At 39.2% G+C, this 18,566-nt stretch overlaps 3 protein-coding genes and 1 pseudogene across 3 annotated transcripts in view; 2 read left to right on the top strand and 2 right to left on the bottom strand.

The window, feature by feature from the left end:
• LOC124313083 (dipeptidase 1-like) overlaps positions 1–18,566 on the top strand; it is a 1,013,891-nt gene that overhangs the window by 901,277 nt on the left and 94,048 nt on the right. The gene's annotated exons all lie outside the window — the stretch shown is intronic.
• Positions 6–3,431, bottom strand: LOC124313181 (F-box-like/WD repeat-containing protein TBL1XR1). The gene is made up of 8 exons (XM_046777963.1): positions 2,849–3,431; positions 2,594–2,764; positions 2,277–2,468; positions 2,103–2,198; positions 1,918–2,036; positions 1,685–1,856; positions 1,506–1,613; positions 6–1,218 (listed from the first exon to the last, which is right to left on the bottom strand). The coding sequence occupies exons 1-8, from the start codon at positions 3,089–3,091 to the stop codon at positions 1,192–1,194; spliced, it is 1,128 nt and encodes a 375-aa protein (XP_046633919.1). The 5' UTR covers positions 3,092–3,431; the 3' UTR covers positions 6–1,191.
• Positions 8,442–12,429, top strand: LOC124313260. The gene is made up of 11 exons (XM_046778090.1): positions 8,442–8,620; positions 8,678–8,850; positions 9,837–10,146; positions 10,273–10,291; positions 10,356–10,525; positions 10,658–10,717; positions 10,847–11,255; positions 11,330–11,534; positions 11,600–11,962; positions 12,040–12,125; positions 12,206–12,429. Exons 7-10 carry the CDS (start codon positions 10,959–10,961, stop codon positions 12,045–12,047), a joined length of 873 nt encoding a protein of 290 aa, XP_046634046.1. The 5' UTR covers positions 8,442–8,620; positions 8,678–8,850; positions 9,837–10,146; positions 10,273–10,291; positions 10,356–10,525; positions 10,658–10,717; positions 10,847–10,958; the 3' UTR covers positions 12,048–12,125; positions 12,206–12,429.
• On the bottom strand, positions 15,647–17,543 carry LOC124313299 (annotated as a pseudogene).

The following is an 18,566-nucleotide window of genomic DNA, read 5'->3' as shown; positions in this document are numbered from 1 at the left end:
TTTGTTTTTTTTAAATCAATGTATAAGCACATTCCTTTCGATGATTAAACAAATTATTAAACGAAAAATGCAAAAGTTTTATTCATTTACTTAAATTTAGTTTTTATCTTGTTAATTGTTATCCGGTTTTATTCGATTCAATTAAAAACTGATTTTTCGCAATTTGGCAAATGCAAAATAGGCCCGCCCCAGATTGCAGACTACAATTTAGCCAAACGACACGTGAAAACGTTATTTCTTTTTTTAATTTTTGAGATTACCCCAGTCAATACTAGAAATCAGAGATAATAACCTACAAGGGAATAGTTTTCACTTCTCAACGGACTCTCTACTATTTTGGCAAGTATGTTTGTGTCTTCATTTCGTAAACCTGAGCGTGAATTATTTCGTAGTGTGCCAGTCTAGCAGAGGCAGACCCAGGCATAGCTTTGTTTACTTGTCAAAGGTCAGGCTGAGGCCACCATGGCCGAATTAGAATTTAGAAGAAAACTTTAAAGAAAATTATGAAGTCATCTCATAATTTTCTTGTCCAACAACAACCATGTGAGCAAGTCACTTGGTGGTTCTCGTTAGTGTGAAACAACTTAAACACCCATAACTACGTACAGGTTTTTCCAATACTTTGAGGACTAGGATTTTCTTTATTGAGTCTTTATTTAGTTTAAAACAAAATAATAAACCAAATATTATCTAGTTTATTATCTTGTTCATAGCAAACTATTCCCTTTCATTGAATTACGTTTTTCGAAAAACCAAATGATGAAAACATAAAAAATTTCGTTCCATTTTTTAACTAAATTTGCATCGTTAATCTTGTGATTTTGCGATGTGAGAAAACTGCTAAAATTCGAGCTATTCCTGACCAGTCCACTAAAAACATTTGTTTAAGTTTTGCCAATTAGCAACTCGTCGATTCGGCGGATAATTTTCGTCGACTCGATATGCTAAATGGCCACGTTTGCACGTTTGCGCTGAACAAGCAGCGCGAATTTCAGCGGTGTAGTGTGTGCAAATGCAAACATAAGACGGTCACGTTTCGCTCCTTCCCGACTCGTGTTATGATGTGTGGCAGTTGCACTATTTGAGACACTCCCGTACGGCGGGAAATTTGAAAAATAAAAAGGATAGAAAAAGTTGTTAAAATGGCTGGATGATTTTGCATGTGAATTGAAGTTGAAGATTGCTCGGGGTCTAATGGATGATTTCCACAAGAAAAACCTGTCGGAGACAAAATACATTTTTAGTCAACTTTCATATAACTGGAATAATATGGCGTCCATCATCCAGCGATAGGAGAAAGTTTCTTTTTTGCCCGAATCAAATTTTTATTTTTCGTTTCGCCGAGATTGTGAATTGTGTGTGCAACCTCCTGAAAAACTTTTGTTTTTTCCTGACAAAATTGAAGAGTCAATGAAAAATGGTCTCGGGTCCAGTTAAGAAACTTTCCCCTTGCCGATGAGTAGCTGTAGGGTCGTCACGACAAATGTCCATAACTGTAATACTACCTGATAACGAGCATTGACGATAGCCAATTTGTCACTGGAACCACTCCACGAAAGAGCTCTTTGGCAATTACTGGCCTCCGTCTTTGTCTCGTACACTTTTCGCCAATCCTATATTTATACATAATAACTCTGTCAGCAGCAACCGGTAGCTGAAATGTTGTCGATAGAAATAGAAATACCTCGGCTAATCTGATGATTAATTGGCCATCCCTGTCGATGGACGCCAGCCATCTTCTATTCGGCGAGAAGCACAGGTCGTTAATTGCTGCGTAATGGCCGTCGTCAAGTCTTTTGTGGCTATTCCCTTCGTCGTCCAAGTTCCAGACGATTGTCGAACCGTCAGCGCAACCCCTTAACATCAAAATCAATTTGAAAATAGCCAACGTAATTTTTGATGAATCTTATTTCATACCCGACAACGAATAAAGGTTTATTAGCACCGTTTTCCTGAGTTAACCAGTCGATACATCGGACCTCTGATTGTGCTTGAATTAACGTTTTGATTGGATCATTTTGATCCGGCGACCAGATCTTAACATAATCAATCGAATTAAATTGCATGAAAATCAATTTTAAAATTTCTCGCTATTATAGTACCTGCAACATGACGTGACCCGTTCCTTTAGTCACAAAAGATGAAACGGAAGCGAGTAGGTTAACTTGAGGATTCCACCGTACGGAATTGATCGAGTTCTATAGCGACACTTTTTCAAAATGAATCTTATCCAATCTAATACTTAAAAGACGTAATGTATCATCAAATGGACTTACTCCGTGCACCAAGGCCATTATCGGATTCTCCCTACCGATTTGGCAAATGCGAATGATTCCGTCGGTCTGGTCTCTCGAGTAGAAAGCCAATCGAGTTGCCGAAATCCAAACGACGTCGTCAATCCGATCGGCGTCGGTGAATCGTTGAACGAGTGGCGACGGTTTCTTGTCAGCATCCCACACCAAGGCCGACTGTGTTTTATATGGAACAATATATAATGAAATAAAATCGCATTAGAGGTTCGTCACGAGAGATCGCGTGCTCGAGTGCCATTCTATTGCCCGCCGCTGATTGTTTTTTTTTAGATTGGATATACCCTGTCGTTGCTGCTGGCGCTGGCGAAGACATTGGTCCGGATTGGATTCCATCGAATGCTCCCGATTCTGGCCGTGTGCTTTCGCCTCTCGAGCAAACGACATCCGTCCTCGCCATTCCACAGGATCAGCGTTCCGTTTTGGTAACCGACTGCTAATCGCCTCCCGTCTGCCTTTTTGGTTTTTTAAAATCAATTTCCAGGTGAACAGGTTAATCGAATTAGAATTTCTCTCTTGAGCCAACAACAACAACTCACGTCCCACTGGAGGCACGAGGCGTCGGAAACGGGGTATTGTGTGGAAACCGGATTGAAGACGGTCTCTTTCCACTTTGACAATGGAACGATGGAGCCGACGGCGTCCGGCTGCTGGTACAGGCGAACGGGTCCGCCCTGCACGGCACAGGCCAGGACGGGTTCGTGCGGATGGAAGGCACAATTTGACACTAGTAGAGCAGAGTCGTCCAAACTTTTCGGCGAGATTACAAATTCAGCCGACATGGCTGCAACAAAACACGCCAGCCAAACGACGACGACGATTCAACTCTCTGACTTTCAATTTGTGTTTGACAGTTTAGTTCTCTGGGTCGGCGTGATAAACAGCCGTCTCTCACACCCGTGTAAAACGTCCCCCCTTTATCAACGCCCCTCGACCAAAAAACTTATCTCGACAACTGATAACCGACGGATGCTATTCGATGGAGCCCAGCAATTCTGTTGTGTCATCATTTGACTGGATGACGTTGCGCTTTCTCTTGTCGAGATTACAACTGGGCGGCGGGCGGCGGGCGGCATTGTGGCCGCTTCTTTTTCCTTCGTAATGTACACGACACTAAAAGGTTAACAATTGAAAAAACGAGAAACAAACAGATGGCGAATCTGTGTCGCCAAACCGGAACGTTTTGAAACGATTCCGGTTTTTACAGTTCGCTCATTATTTTTCAATGGCAATCTCTGCCGTTTCTGCGCATACAAACGGGTTTTTCTTCTCAACGGTAGATAGCAGCACCGCCCGCCCTCTCACAAGGGATTTAAAAAAAAGAATTGAGTCTGCATTGGATTTTGACTTTCTGTGATGGGAGTTTTTCAGTTTTCCGTGGACCTGGTGTATGACTTAAGTTATTACACCAGGTACAGTCTATCTCAAATTGGCTACTTATAAACAGCTGAACAGCAACAAAAGTCTTGCCTTTCAGCTTTCAACCTAGGCTTTATTCAAAATTAAAAACTCGGATTTTCTTAACAACTTTTATCTTTGATCCTCTTAGAGTCGTTGACGCAAGTGTGTCATTTTTAAAGATGCCGGACAATTATTGGGCTTTAGCTGCGTCATCAGGATCAAAATGCTGCGCATATTTTTGTTGTTGCAAAACCCACATGTGTACTCTCCGTTTTTGAAAAAAAGCCCGCGTAATTTGTTTTCTTTTCAGAGGCACCTGGTAGAGAAATTCCGCACTACTTCACGGAATTCCATTTCTCGTGTCTTCTGCTTCATTCACGAGTGGAATTCTTGGTTCGAGCTTGGAGAACTGAGAGTTGAGACTACGGTACGTGTTCGTGTTCCTTTGTGAATATCTTCAGAATTTCAAGTATCTATTTTTATATTACATTCAAAGTTCAAAACATTTTGATGCTATATTTATGGATTTTTCGTCATTAGGGAGGATCCAATCCCATGGCCATACAGACACTTGTTTTTTAAACTTTGCTTGCCAATTCCTTCAAATTATTGTTTTTTATTTTATGATATATTTGCTTTGATCAAAATTCATCTTAAAAGGGTCCATTATGTTGAATGAAATGATTTTGTATGTTAAATTATGTTTATTTGAGAGACTTCCTCATTCAAATCATCAAATGAGTAATAGTGTTAAATATTCATTGAATCTACAGTAAGATCAACGTGAATAAATAGTGGAAAGAGAAAAGGTATGAAAAAGTCAAAAAGCAAAAAAATAGTAAGCAAATGCACCATTTTTGAAAAGAACCGCGTCATTTATTGTTTTTTAGACACCTAGTAGAGGAATTTTGTACTGCTTTATTAAATCATGCTGTGATCTTTTGTCGTCTGCGTTCCTCGTGGCTTTCACCTCACGTTTCACTGTTTTGTCGGCGGTGTATTGCTCTGTTAATGGTCGAAATATAGAAAAGTGAGATTGCTTTGATCTTCTTATGATGGTTAGTGAAATATTTTTTATTTAGACTTTAAAATAGAGAAGAAACAAAAAAGCTGTTAGAGTACAGAGTGCATCAACAATTTTTTAAATTTATCTTTTCTGTAGGTTTGCACGTCATTTCTGATACTCATCCTCAAACCGAATGATACCAACAGGCAATGAGAAAGTAGTGAAGCTGCTACCTAAATAAGTAGGAAAACATGCGCACAAACATTGGTATGGTAGTTCAGTTTACACACCGAAACTTTTGACACAAACCTTTTCATTCTCAATTTTAGACGAGAATATAAAATTGGCTCGGAATATTTATTAGACCATAATTCCAATTTACTGTTTTTTAGAGCTGGTACTCTTTCAACAACGGACCAAATGACCAACTGAGCTTTGAGACCAAGTCTTTTGTGAAATAAAAAACTACTTCAGCTCAATTACCAGTTGTCAAGCTGAGTTAAAATCAGAAACAACAACTTGAAATATACCATATCATCAAGGCGTTGATACCAGTAGTTGAGGTAAACCAACAAGAAGATAAACCAGCCATCATACACATTCAAAATTTCCTTAAAACCCAAGTATGGTTTCCAAATCATAAATTAGATGGAGAATCACTGCTTTTGCAATTACAGTAGAGAAATAATGGAAATCAAAGGTGGACGATGCTAAATTTCGTCGATTAACCGCCCATATTCAAGTCGTGCATCAATCTGATGCCCTTGCCAATGAAAGTGAAGCAGGAGTGGCGACAGGGATCAGCATCAGCGGCCCTATCTTTAAAATTATCTCCAAATCAACAGCAGCTGCCGACGAGTGGTCCTCGGATCGCGAAATTACTTGCCAGTTTAGTGTCGCCTATACGCCAATTATTTCTTTGGTCGACTGGGTTGCATCGGAGTCTCAACGTCCCCGCGATTAGTTGCCGGAAGGAACAAAGATATCCTACAGGGTAAAATTCTAATCGAACTTTTTGTTGTTTAAATTTATTTAACATTGTTGTGTTTTACAGGAGATTGAGTCTTTAGTAGATTGGTCCTAGTTCGCCCCCAGACCCCAGTTAATCTGGCTGAACAAATTGAGTCGCAACAGGAAACTTCTTATTGTGATTATTCCATGGAAATAGGTGAGTTCAAATACTACCGAGTCGGAACTTCATATTCTCTTTTTAATTTTTATTCTCTCATTCAATTTTGCTGCTAATTTCGAAACGGACAGACATGGAATTCGATGACATGTTGCAGAGTTTAGATCGTGGACCGACTCATTCATTTGGCTGAAGAAGATGTCGGTTCTCTCGGATGACTCGGCGTAATAACTCACACAGTTTGTCCAGGAGCAACTCACTCCCACCATTTGGGGGTCCAAAACTCCGCTGAATTCATGTAGAAGGATCGGTAATCCAAGGCAGGAAAGATACGTAATCGAAAGGACCAAAATGTCATTCTGTCTTCTCTAAATTCAGATGCGAACGTTGTTCACCCTTTCATTCGTGGCGGCATTTGTGAATACCAATTATGTATAGGAAGAGTTGGATACTTTGCACGAAAACTCATGGTATGAAGAATTTTAACTTGTTTTCATTTTCTTAAAAATCTTAAGTGTACTGTTATATCGCGACAGGCGGAAAATCCGACCAGTAGTGTATGCCGGATGAGCCAAATAAGAGATCTTCACTTGACTTACGGTTCATCATTTGGGCTCGTCAAGTTGCGAGGCAGCAACGTGCGTACAACATACCTAAATGAAGGGAGTTGAACATATCGAAAGTAATACATAGCAGTACAATAGAGTCTCGTTTTTTAATGAAATTTTTATGTTTTACCATGTAGTTAGGGCTGGGAGAACCCTGTCAAAATTGTCGAAGATAAAAAACAGGAGGTTAGCTGATCCTGAACGTTACCCAAACAAGGATGGTGAAGCAGTCTCGTCCTGCCCTCTTTTCCGATTGCTGACTCTCTAAGAAGAACATCCCAGTGAATCGACATGGCTGTTCAGTTACATGTCAACCGGATCTTTCACAGGACTTTTTCAGCCGCAACGTTGGGGGACGATAACCCTGGGACAGGTCAAGCTGAATTAGCCACATAGGGCAAACCTCCAAGAGAAAACATCAAACAAAGAGAAAACAAATCATATTGTTGGAAAATGTCTAGTGAACCGTATTCTAGGTAATTGTATTTGTGTAAATTTTCAAGCTAATAAAAAAACTATCGTTATCTTTTGTGATAAGGAATAAGCCTGGTGCATTATCCACGCTATCTCCAAATAACCTAACAAGGTGATAATAATGATGATGATTGAATGATTGACATGATTTTGGAATTAGATCCCCCCCTTCTCCGCAAACATGAAGCAACATTTGAAATTATCACTTCCACTTACTTACATGAGTTTACTTGCATAATTGTGAGATGATGTTGTCAAGCCACCGTCTTCACAAGGATTAAAGGGGGAGAGAGACAAAGGCTGTTCGCTACCAAACGATGGTGAGTTCAAATTGGGTCAATAAAGGATACTCCTCCCTTATTCAATTTGCTCTATTTTCATCTGACCTCGAATACTTAAAAATACCTCCAGCGTTGTTGCTGCGGGGAATCGACGTGCCGGTGGGCATTCTAGGGGCCCAAAAATGCTCAGTAGTCCACGTATTCGCACGGTGTGCACTTGTCTCTAGTTTGCTGCAGTAGTTTTGCATCTTCACGCCTTTGCACTTGGATTAATTTCGTTTTATGCATTGCCTACACAATTTGTCGTGGTTTCTTTGTAGTGTTTTGTGTCGTTGATGGTCGTAGATTTCGTTTTACTATCTCATCACTATATCAGCACAATTGCATCTGCACTGTAATAATCTTGTGTTCGTAGATTGATTCACCTTCTTTGTTGTCCACACCAGTAGCTACTTAATTAGAGTAAGCCAATCTAGATGAGGTTAAAGTTAAGCATAAGTTAAGGATATTGTAGGTTAAGCCGTTAAGCTAAGCTAAGGCTATTGTAGGTTAAGCTAAGTTTAGGTTTAAGTTCACGATAGGGTTACTTGCCAACTTACTTTGGTGCCTCTGTGGTGTAGAAAATTCGTCTTTAGCAATCCCAAACCCTAACGTGTCAACTAATAACCCTTTTTCTTTCAGGAAATTGGAATCTAAATTGAATGTTTTAGCTGTATATTTTCTATTTTCGCTTAATTGATTGTGGTTTAAAGAACTATAAAGTTTATCCATCATTTGTTATTGATGTAATTAGGATCATGGACCGGAGAGGATCGCCGCCGCCACTACAAGATAGGACCCTGGCCCACGGGTCGGAGGTACATTTTATTTGATTCTGAATGCCTTCAACTTCTTTTATTAATGTTTTTGGATTTTCTTTAGAGGAGAGGATCGCAGCCGCCACCGCCGCCGCCACCACCACCGGAGCCGCTTCAAGATCGCCGCACGCTAGGATCTTCGCCAATGGATCTTAGGTATATATTTTTTCTTCTAAGTGTCTAACCATATTTTTTTCATGTACTCTAGATGGGACCCAGGACCAAGGAGGATCGCCGCCGCCACTACAAGATCGTCCCCGCCGCAGCAAAGGACTACGAAGATCTTTAAATAGTACGGTATTACTTTTTCTTGCCTTACGCGTCATACGCTCACGTGTTCACTGAAGAAGTTGATCGTTTTATCGTGACACGTGATCAGCAGGCAGTGCTATTGCAGAAGATTTTCCACTTGACGTCATCCCCGAATTTGTTTTCAAAAATCCTTTTTTGGAATTGGGTAATTCTTTGGTGGTCCTTCAGCGAAAATCGATAATTTGGCAGCCATCGTCGCTTCCGCCCCGGTTATACAAGAACCCATCCTTGCCGATTTGTTTGGTATGTCACAATTTAAAATTACGTGCTTGTTTCTCTTATTTGAATTTATATTTTTAGAATTACAGAAGAAAAACCGAAGTTTGGCTGAGGCTCGGTCTGTTCTCATTTCTGCCATAACACGTCTTCCCTCGTGATGCCAAGCCACTAATCACAAGCAAAGTGCGTAATCATTCAGATTCACACTCACATTTCCTAAACTGAAATTAGAAACAAAACAAAATGTTAATCAGGTTAGTGCTGCAACTACCCTTTGTACTTACTTTTATCATAGAATTTTAACGCCACTCGCATCTGTGCTAATTATACAACCCAATTTTAAGATGCGGAGTGAATGGCCTTTTTCTCGTTCGGAGCACAATATTTTTTGGTCAACTTCCCCTGTATAAGATTTGAACTCGCTCCGGTGGCCATGCTGCAGCAGCATGTACATATGGTGGTTATCAATACCACTTCTCAGTTATCTTACATAGCTATATTTCGACAGTCCTGATATTTTTTTTTTATAATAGCGCTTCCAACTTGTATACCGTAAGATTTAATATCCCTTTTTTTTACTATCCTAGTTGATCTCTGTTCATTCCGATTCCTTTACTACCCTTCTACTCAACTGTCAACACCTTTCACTCGTTTAGTTGACCATTTGAATGATCAGACAAAATTTCTTAAAATTTGAAGCAGAAATACCAGAGTAACTAGCCTCTTTGACATAAATAAGAGACTACGCCAGTTGTCGTTGTGGCTAGTCATGCGGAATCAGCATTTTGGATTTCCTCCGTACATTTACATTTCTCGCATACAGAAGCTGTCCATAGATCTAGACTTACAAAGTTCGCTCTTTTATTGCGCATTTTTTTCCCATTTGTTTTCAATTATCTGGCTCTTCTCTTTTTTCCCCCCTTTTCAACGAAGAACTGCGCTTCACTTTCTTTAAAAAAAAGGTAAACTAAAAACTCTTTCGACGTTCTATTCCCGGGTGTTAACAGCTCGTTGTTTATTTCCCCTCTCTCGTTACGTTATGCAACAATTATGCGGTAGTGGCCTCAAATTCTTGTTAATTAAAACAATTATTCCAATTGATTTATCGAAAAAATTTTTTTTTTAAATTTCCCTGAACTGTTCAGTAAAATGTGCCAAGGTAACAGTAAATAGCTACCATAGAAGGAACAAATACGATTAGAAAATATTTGCACTAAACTCGAGCTTGTTTACAATGCAGTAATACGCAAGACTTCCTCGTCTTTGGGTGCTGTACAAGAAGGTCGGCGGTGCGGGGACCATCAAGCATGGTTAGACAGTCAAAATCAAATCAAATGCCTTATATCCATCGGCGGAGGTCCTAGCGTGCGACGATCTTTGAAACGAAGATCTTGAAGCTACGATCTTGAAGTGAGAAGAAGGTGTACAAGGAAGGTCAGCCAATCGGAAGTTGAAACGCCCAACAAATTTGGGTGTGACTGCCAAGTAGGAGTGGGTGTTGGCCTTTCGTCTCATGACCTTATTAATAATAATATTTATACCCTTTTCTGGTACGAGATTGATGTCTTTCTTCCGATTAATGCTTATTTCAAGGTGATCCCGTACACTGATTTGTCGTTTTTTTGTTTTACCTGTTTAATTACCATTGCCAACCTGTCGCGGATGGTTTACACCAGTTTACGCAACACGCTTATGGTGTTTGCCTTTCTCTTTTTCGAATGTAGAACTGTACTAAGGTTTTTTTCTTTTTCCGTTGAAGGGTGACAACCAACCAACATCTCTTTCATGAGAGAACGAAAAACGATGTGGGAGCAAGAGTGGACTGGCTAGTCTATATAAACCTCCTTTGGCTGTGGACGGGTCCATCGAGTGTTCAACTGAAGAACGAATTCCAACCGGATATTTTGACGTAACAAGTATTTTGTACAGGTATTTTTGGCTGCCGTATTTTGTATTGTTATTTTATTTTTTGTATTTTATTTTGTAGTTTGATTATTTTATTTATTTTTTAATTTTTTACTATTTTACATTTTGTTTGTATTTTATTCGAATTTTTAACAGATATTTTGTACAGACATTTTGACGTAACAGTGGTTTGTTACTCTTCACTCATCAAGCACGGTATAAAAAATTATTCTAATTAAAAAAAACAAACAGTTTAAGTTATAATATTTCTAAGGCTAAATTATTTCGACGCAATGTAATGTATTTTTTTTTTTTTTTTTATTTATTTATTTATTTTTTTCATAGAAAGATTGCAGTTAATTAAACAGAGACAGAGTTTGTTTCGCCATAACAAAGAGTCTAGGGAAAGCCCCTGACAAACCCGTTATTGTTAAAAGAACACGAAGCATTTAAGGAAATGTTTGCTTCAGCTATAATATTTGCAGCTGCTGTCCCACTGGTATTGGCAAACAACGCGCCAACCTATTCTAGTGATGTCTCCAGTACGGCCGACAATTCGTGTGAGAATTATCCTCCGCTTAGTGGTGCAAAAGTTCCACAAAATGGAAAACCGTCTAATTCTTCTTATCCTGATGATGGCTGTGGAGACTATTCTGTCCGATTTAAGGGCGATGGATACTGTTATTCACTTCTGAAGAAAGGACCTTGTGAGAATGTGTTATTTTGGATTACGGTCGACCCGTATACTTACGAGGTGGGATTTTAATTCTTTTTAGAATTAATAGTGTATTTGTATTTTATCTAACGTGATTTTTGTGAAACTTTTAGGGAATATGCACTCCTCGCCTTTGTGGCAGAGAAAAAGTGTTCGTCGGTCGAGATGGTCTTTGTCACGATATTTACGATACTAAAGAGTGTCGTGGAGGTAGGCGTCTTTATTACTCGGCTTACGGAGATCCAATTTGTGATTGTCCTATTGGGCAATATCCATTCCCATCGGAAGAAGACGATTGCGTTCCTTTATTTACCCAAGGTACAGTAAACGCCAATTTTCCCAAATTATTTGTTAATTAATTTTCTTTTATCATTTTTTTTAAGGGCCGTGTCCAACCAATCAGGTTGTATCCGTTAGTTCATCTGGTAAATTAGAGTGTTTCCCCAACACTTGTCAACTTGTTGATAGATATCAGGACTGCCTCCTGCAATTGGTCCCAGTTAAACAATCAAGAATAAGTAACGATGACAACGGCGATGAATATGGATACTGCTATGGGTTAGGCACTCGTGGACCTTGCTCACCTTCTGAACTTTTTGGTTACAACATCTTTCACTGTCAGGGAGAGTGTGTTGACATGGATGACCCTAGAACGCCTTACTTTTCTTCTCCGGAAGAGAATGCAATTTTAGATGATGTCTTTGATCGGGCCGCAAACGAACCCATAAAAACAAAGAATAACAAAAGTAATACGTTTTTATGTGCTCAACGGTTATCAAGAAAACGAAGACAAGGTATCAATACTTTTGGGATATTCCAACAGACAAGTAGAATTCCAACATCTCTCCTAAATCCCTGTCAACCTGGCGGTCGAAACGGAAATAATTTCAAGTGTGCAAATCCTTTGGTGTAAGTTATTTATGCACGCATTTTAGCAAACTTTTAAGGACACTTGATAATTTAAATTTATGTAATAATATCTTCTTCAGTCCTAGTAGACCCATACGTGACGTTAGTAAGCCTGTCAGTCCTGCTTTCGGTTGCCGACCAAATGATTTCTTGCGAGCTACTGGACAATGCGGTAGCAACCGTGGGCCAGCTAGCTGCGGACCTTCTTACAAATTCATCAAAGCTACAAACCAATGTAGACCAATTCGCTTTTGAATTAAATTCGCTTTGTAATTAAAGATAATCCTGAAATTCAACACAACTAATTTCGTAATTGACGCGAAAATACAAGTTTCTTAATATCACACAGTTAGTAAAATCACTCAAGTTTTCTTTTGTTCAAGCTGACTTAATTTAACTAAGAAATTTTATAGTATACTTATACCAACATGATAAATAGGTGACTGCTGTTTGAGACGATTTCTGCGAAATGATTATGGAGAAGGTAAGCGGCGAACGTGATTAGGAGCACATTGTGTGTACGGACCGATGCAACTCACATTCAGACTATAAGCACAATATTTTCAAACCGATTTTTTTAACACTTAACTTCGGATTGGAGGAAAGAAAGGTCCAGAAATCCCCCACTAGGTGCCAGTGCAGTTTAACAACAACAGCAGTTAAACAACAATGGCTGCTATTCCCTATATTGCTAACTGTGCTTATTGGTCTTCTGTGCCGTTTGTCTTTCACGTTTCGATGCAGTGTTAACTGTTAAGGTGAATATTTTAAAATGTTTTAGCAGATTAAGTATTGCCAAACCCAATTAGTGGGTCATGCCGACTACTTCCGCGTATTTAAAACTTCACACAGTTTAAGTGAGTGCTAAGTGTTAACTCAACCCAAAAAAAAAGTCGCAAGTCACCATGTAACTTGGAGAAAATATTACGTGAGTATCAAAGTTACTTGCCTTTAATTTTTAGTTTTTTCAATTAAGTGTAAACGAGCTAGAGCGGACATTGTTTTCATGTAAACGTTTCTTTTTCCTGGCGCTAGACGGCAAAGCCTTTGATCATTTTCCGCTCAGTTTAGTTTCGTTAACTTTGCACACCTCTCAAGAAATTTCTCGTTGCTACAACAAGGAAATTTTGGGTGATGGCTGTCAGTTTCTGTTTCAGCAACAAAGCTCACTTGTTAGTTTTTAATAATAATGTGCTTTTTTTCTACTTCCGGTTTTCTCATTTCTGTCAGTAGTTAAGTAAATATTCATCTGAAGCACAAAACAACCACATATTCGTGATCCTCGTCAAATTTGTGGTAAAGTTCATGTTGTTTTTTTTACGTACACGTACTTCCGGTTTCAAGAATTTTCCTGAACTATTGTTCAGGAAAATTCTCGATTTTGGCCAAATTTTGGATTTCGTTGAAATCACACCCAATCAACCCCAAATTTCATGGAGATCACGAATATTTGGTTTATTTTGTCGGCAGCTCAATGGTTAAGGCGCTATCGCTTACTTCCGGTATACTTCCGGAAAATTTGCATGAAAGTAGCAAGTGAACTTTGTTCTCTGTACAATTCTAAGGATTGAATGCTAGATTTTAGCTAACAAAAATGCTTTTTTAAAGTTTTGTGAGTATCTTAAGACTAGTCCTTCACATACTGAGTTTTGAGACGTGTCAAATAGATGGCGTGTTCATTGTGTTATGGAATGGCAGTTTGCTGTCAAAAGTTAAGCTATCCTTTCTTCGACAATTACCAATGCATTCATAGGTAAATTCGAGTGATTTCGTCTCTAACTTGTCGGTGATGTGTTCTATTCCGTGTATATGTTGGATAACCTTAATGTTTCTCATCAACTTATAGCCTTACAGGAGGAAACGTGAAAGGGTCGTGGCCGTCGTACAGCCTACTGTCAACTATTATGTTCAAAATCATTGTATTCTACTGAATGTGCCATCGAAATGATACAGGTAATAACCAACACAAGCTCTATCCATTTCATGTATTGCTGAAACATATATTCTTCTCGTCTTTTATTAGGAGTCATAATTGTATTGGACTTGCTAGATCACCAACCCCAGCATAGACCAATCTCTCATTTCATCTTCTCGAGAGAAGATTGGATAACTGATCTGTGGTTTCATGTGTAAGTTCACTTATCATGTCACTGAACTTTTTCCATTGCAGTCTAACATGTATTTAAAGTATTAATCTCCACTTACATCTATCTAATGTTTTAGAGACGCTTTTGAGTGTTTACTGATAATTGTTTATTCATTTAGTTCATAGACATCAAACTTATTGATGACACAAATGATAAACAAGCTGACTTATTTTTCTTTTTTTATTTGCAGGTTCTAAACTCCAGCTTTGTAAATTTGCATGGCAGACTTTATGAGAAGTCATGTCCTTTCAAGAAAGTCAACAAGGTCCCTGTTTACTAACCTGTTGGCTGCTACCCTTGAATCTCCCTTTTTACTTTCTTAAGTGGGCCATCTTTATTTGAGGTATTGCTTATTCTGTCGCTACAATCTTGTTTGAATATTAATTGCCATTCAAATAAATGTTCATTCTGCTAACAGGGTAATCCTTCGCTACCTGTCATGGACTTCATCCACTGGTGAAAACCGACGAGAGAATGCTGCAATCCAAGACTGATAAATTGTTTAATCGTTGGATTAAATTATAAGTGCATATCTGGGCTCCCTTCTTTTCTGTGGCCCCGTTTCCCTAACTAACCAACGCCCGCCGGTGGTCACTCACCCGCTGTGAAACCAGGAGGAGGGGAGGGCTCTGGTCGAACGGGGACTTGGAAGGCGCATGATCCGATGAAAACTTTTGGAGGCTCATGAGTCTAACCCGGAAGCTTAGTATGACTACATCCATCTCCCCAGTAAAACTTGCCTCGTACTTCTCTCTTCTTCTCGGTCCAGATACTATCTCTGGGGGCCGTAGACAAAACCTACAATTGCATGTGCGAGTTAAACAAAGCAACCCACTACCCAATGAAACAAAAAGCCACGTTTTATTTTTTGCTGAAATCTGCATCAGTCAAGTTAAAAATTTTGCTAATTCAACAACTCGCGTAGAATTTTGCATCTAGTCTATTAGTGCAAATCGCGATTCTATGTGTTTGGTAGTTAAGAAAATGGTTGTTTATAAAACAAAGAATGGGGTGTTCTGAGTAGCCAAAAAAACTGGGTCATGGACGTTCAGGCCGCGGCTTTCAGGCCCACTTTCTACGTGGGCCTGGACGTCCAGCTGTTGGGCCACTCACCATTGTTTGTTTTTTAAACAACCATCTTCTTAACTACCAAACACATTGGATCGCTATTTGCAAGACTAGATGCAAAATTCGACAGAAGTTATTGAGTTTGAAAAATTTGTAACTTGACTGACGCAGATTTCCGTAAAACTAAATATCGCTTTTTGTCTCATTGCCGCAGCGGTGGTGGCGGGTTGCGTTTAAACTCGTACAGAAGAAAAACGTCTTGAACCGGACACTCTTTTTATTGAATTTTTTGTACGTTTCAAAAAAATAATAAAAACTAGTTTGATGTATTTAATTTTTTATTTATTACAGACATAGGGTTTGACATTGGTTTATGTGGTTTAGGGTATAAATTTGAGGGTTGGTAGGTGTAATGTTTGTGGGGTCTGATGAATTGGAAGGTATAAGTTTGTGGGGATTGGAGATTAATTGGTAGGGATATGTTTGTAGTGTTTTAAATTAACTGTTTTTTAACCAAACTTGAAATATCCCCCCTCTAATATCCTCCTCTTTCCTTTCCCAATCCCGAAAACATGTTTATTATTATTTGTTTGACATAAACATCCCCATATTTCTTTTTTTGTTCCTTCTTAACATATTAACGGTATACTACATTGACACAATGCCAATTTAGTAAAATAATAATACAACTTCGGTAACACGACACCAGCATTAAGGAACGGCCAATTGAACTTGATGTAGAAAGATGTTTCACCAGCATAGGCTGCAACAACGTACCACAGCGGACAGCAACTACGCGAACATACACGATAAACCTGTAACCGAAATGAAATGAATTAATCTTCACCATCATGGAAATGCTGTCTGAAAAGACAAGGCTGTTAGTGTGATGTGGTATTCACCAGCATAGGCTGCGTACTGTTCGATGACCTCCGGCATGTCTTGGGCTTTCTCTTTGTCCGGCATTCATTGGAGCAGCTGCTCCACTGGTCGTTACGAGTTATGACTGGCTCCCTTCCCACACGTATTTTTCCATGTCTGCTTCGCATTTATCATCCTCCCACGGCTCAGTTTTCTGTACGGCAAACAACAGAGACAAAAGAGGAAGTGTCGATTACTAGACTCCTACCAGCACGCAATTGTTGTTTGCTTAACAAAACATTACGACGTACCCAAGTGCCAAGACTCGCTGACGAAAACATTCAGCAGATACATGGCGTAATTGACGTTCTGCATTCTCAAAGGACACCGCTCAGAGACGATCGTCAGCACGTCAGTTTCTAGGTTGTAACGCTCTTTCAATAGTCGAAGCAGTTTATCGTTGGCGTGATTGTCCGATTTCAAAGAGCTCAATTTCACCTACATGAAGGAAGAAAAGAGTTACTTATAACAGGAAATGAAATGCTATTTGTTTTCTTCTTTTCAGACATGGAGTGTTACTATTCTTGATAGGGCATCCCTCAATGAGGGGGAAGAATGGAGGTAATCACTAGTTGTGATTGTGATAGATAAATGATTTTCAATCTTTTCGTTGGTATCCAACTCTTTCGGCCACTCTGTGCAGATCTCTATAAACAAATAATGTGTAAAGCTTTATGAATATATCTATTATACTGAAGGGTTCTCACTTTTCGATGCTTGGCATGCTTGGCTCAATAGCGGGTGGTGTCAAGTGAAGAAAGTTGGGGATCTTCATCAACTCTGCATTGGCAAATTTACCGGGTGGTGTTGCCACTGGAACAAGCCATTCCTAATGCAAGGGCAGCAGGACACTACCTGGATGGAAAGATCTGGCAACTGGCCAAACCAAGGGCCATTCTTAATCAGTTGGCATTTTGTTGGAAATTGGAGGATGAACTGCTGCTCTCTTGTATACTAATTACGTCCGTATGATCTCAAACAGTATTCAACGACTTGTTGGAACTCACATCCAGCGAACGGAATTCGTCATCTCCTAATAAATTTTAACAGAAAGCCGGCTACAGTGTCACATGCCATTCACGAGTAAATAATCTAATGATACTAACCGCCAGTTTGAAAAGATGAAAGTTACCATCCACTTTTTGAATTTCTTCATTTTTGGGAAATGGTGTGGGATAATTAGAAATGGGTCTAATTGACACAAACTGCTGAAAATTACGGAAAACACGTAGGTTGGCCAGGTTGGCAATGGCAGACATTTTATTGGACTCTTTTTTTTACTCCTTTTAGCAGACTATGACCACAGACTAAGAGGAAAAGACCACGATCGTCCCTATAGGGCTGAGAGGAACCGTCTGGATCATGCTCGTGGCTCCCGCTGCGGCGCTGCGATCGACTTGGAGGAGACTTTTCTGTGAATTTTCCTTTATCCCTACTGATTGGAGTCTTCACACACCTTAATTTTAAAAAATTACTATTTGTGCTACATTTTTACTTTTCCCTGTGTAATTTTGTTTGTGATTTCTTGATTATGTAATAAAAATGTCAAATAGATTGGTTTATTTGTTGGTGCCTTAAAAAATTGGTTTTTTAGACACCCTTTCTCGCTTATTTTGTGACGATTTATAATGAATCGTGAAACGATGGATTCTTGTGCCGTTGGGAAAGAAGGACAATTTAGGCGCCAAATGAATAGTCTATTAGTCCAGCGTTTCACGATTCATTATAAATCGTCACAAAATAAGCGAGAAAGGGTGTCTAAAAAACCAATTTTTTAAGGCACCAACAAATAAACCAATCTATTTGACATTTTTATTACATAATCAAGAAATCACAAACAAAATTACACAGGGAAAAGTAAAAATGTAGCACAAATAGTAATTTTTTAAAATTAAGGTGTGTGAAGACTCCAATCAGTAGGGATAAAGGAAAATTCACAGAAAAGTCTCCTCCAAGTCGATCGCAGCGCCGCAGCGGGAGCCACGAGCATGATCCTCACTGGCTGTATAGGAGATAGTCGTCTTTATAATCTTAGTCTGTGCTATGACTAATAAGAAAAGAAAATTTCGCGTTTTGGGGAAAGAAAAGGGAATTTTGCTTGTAGTTCTGGATTTGACCGCTAGATGGCGCTGCGACGAAACTTTTTTTGTGACCCTTTCGGCGTGATCAAAGCAGCAAGAACTTTCGAAGTTTTGACATGTGCAGGTAAACAATGCGATGCTAGCGACATCTAACTACAATCAATGTGACCGTAATTGCCCATTTTCTATTATGGAAAAAAGAAATTGTCAGCTTACATGCGTTA

The sequence above is a fragment of the Daphnia pulicaria genome, chromosome 9 (assembly GCF_021234035.1).
Source record: "Daphnia pulicaria isolate SC F1-1A chromosome 9, SC_F0-13Bv2, whole genome shotgun sequence".
NCBI lineage: Eukaryota > Metazoa > Arthropoda > Branchiopoda > Diplostraca > Daphniidae > Daphnia > Daphnia pulicaria.
The sequence above is the reverse complement of the archived record's forward strand: the minus strand, read 5'-3'. Positions and strand labels throughout refer to the sequence as shown.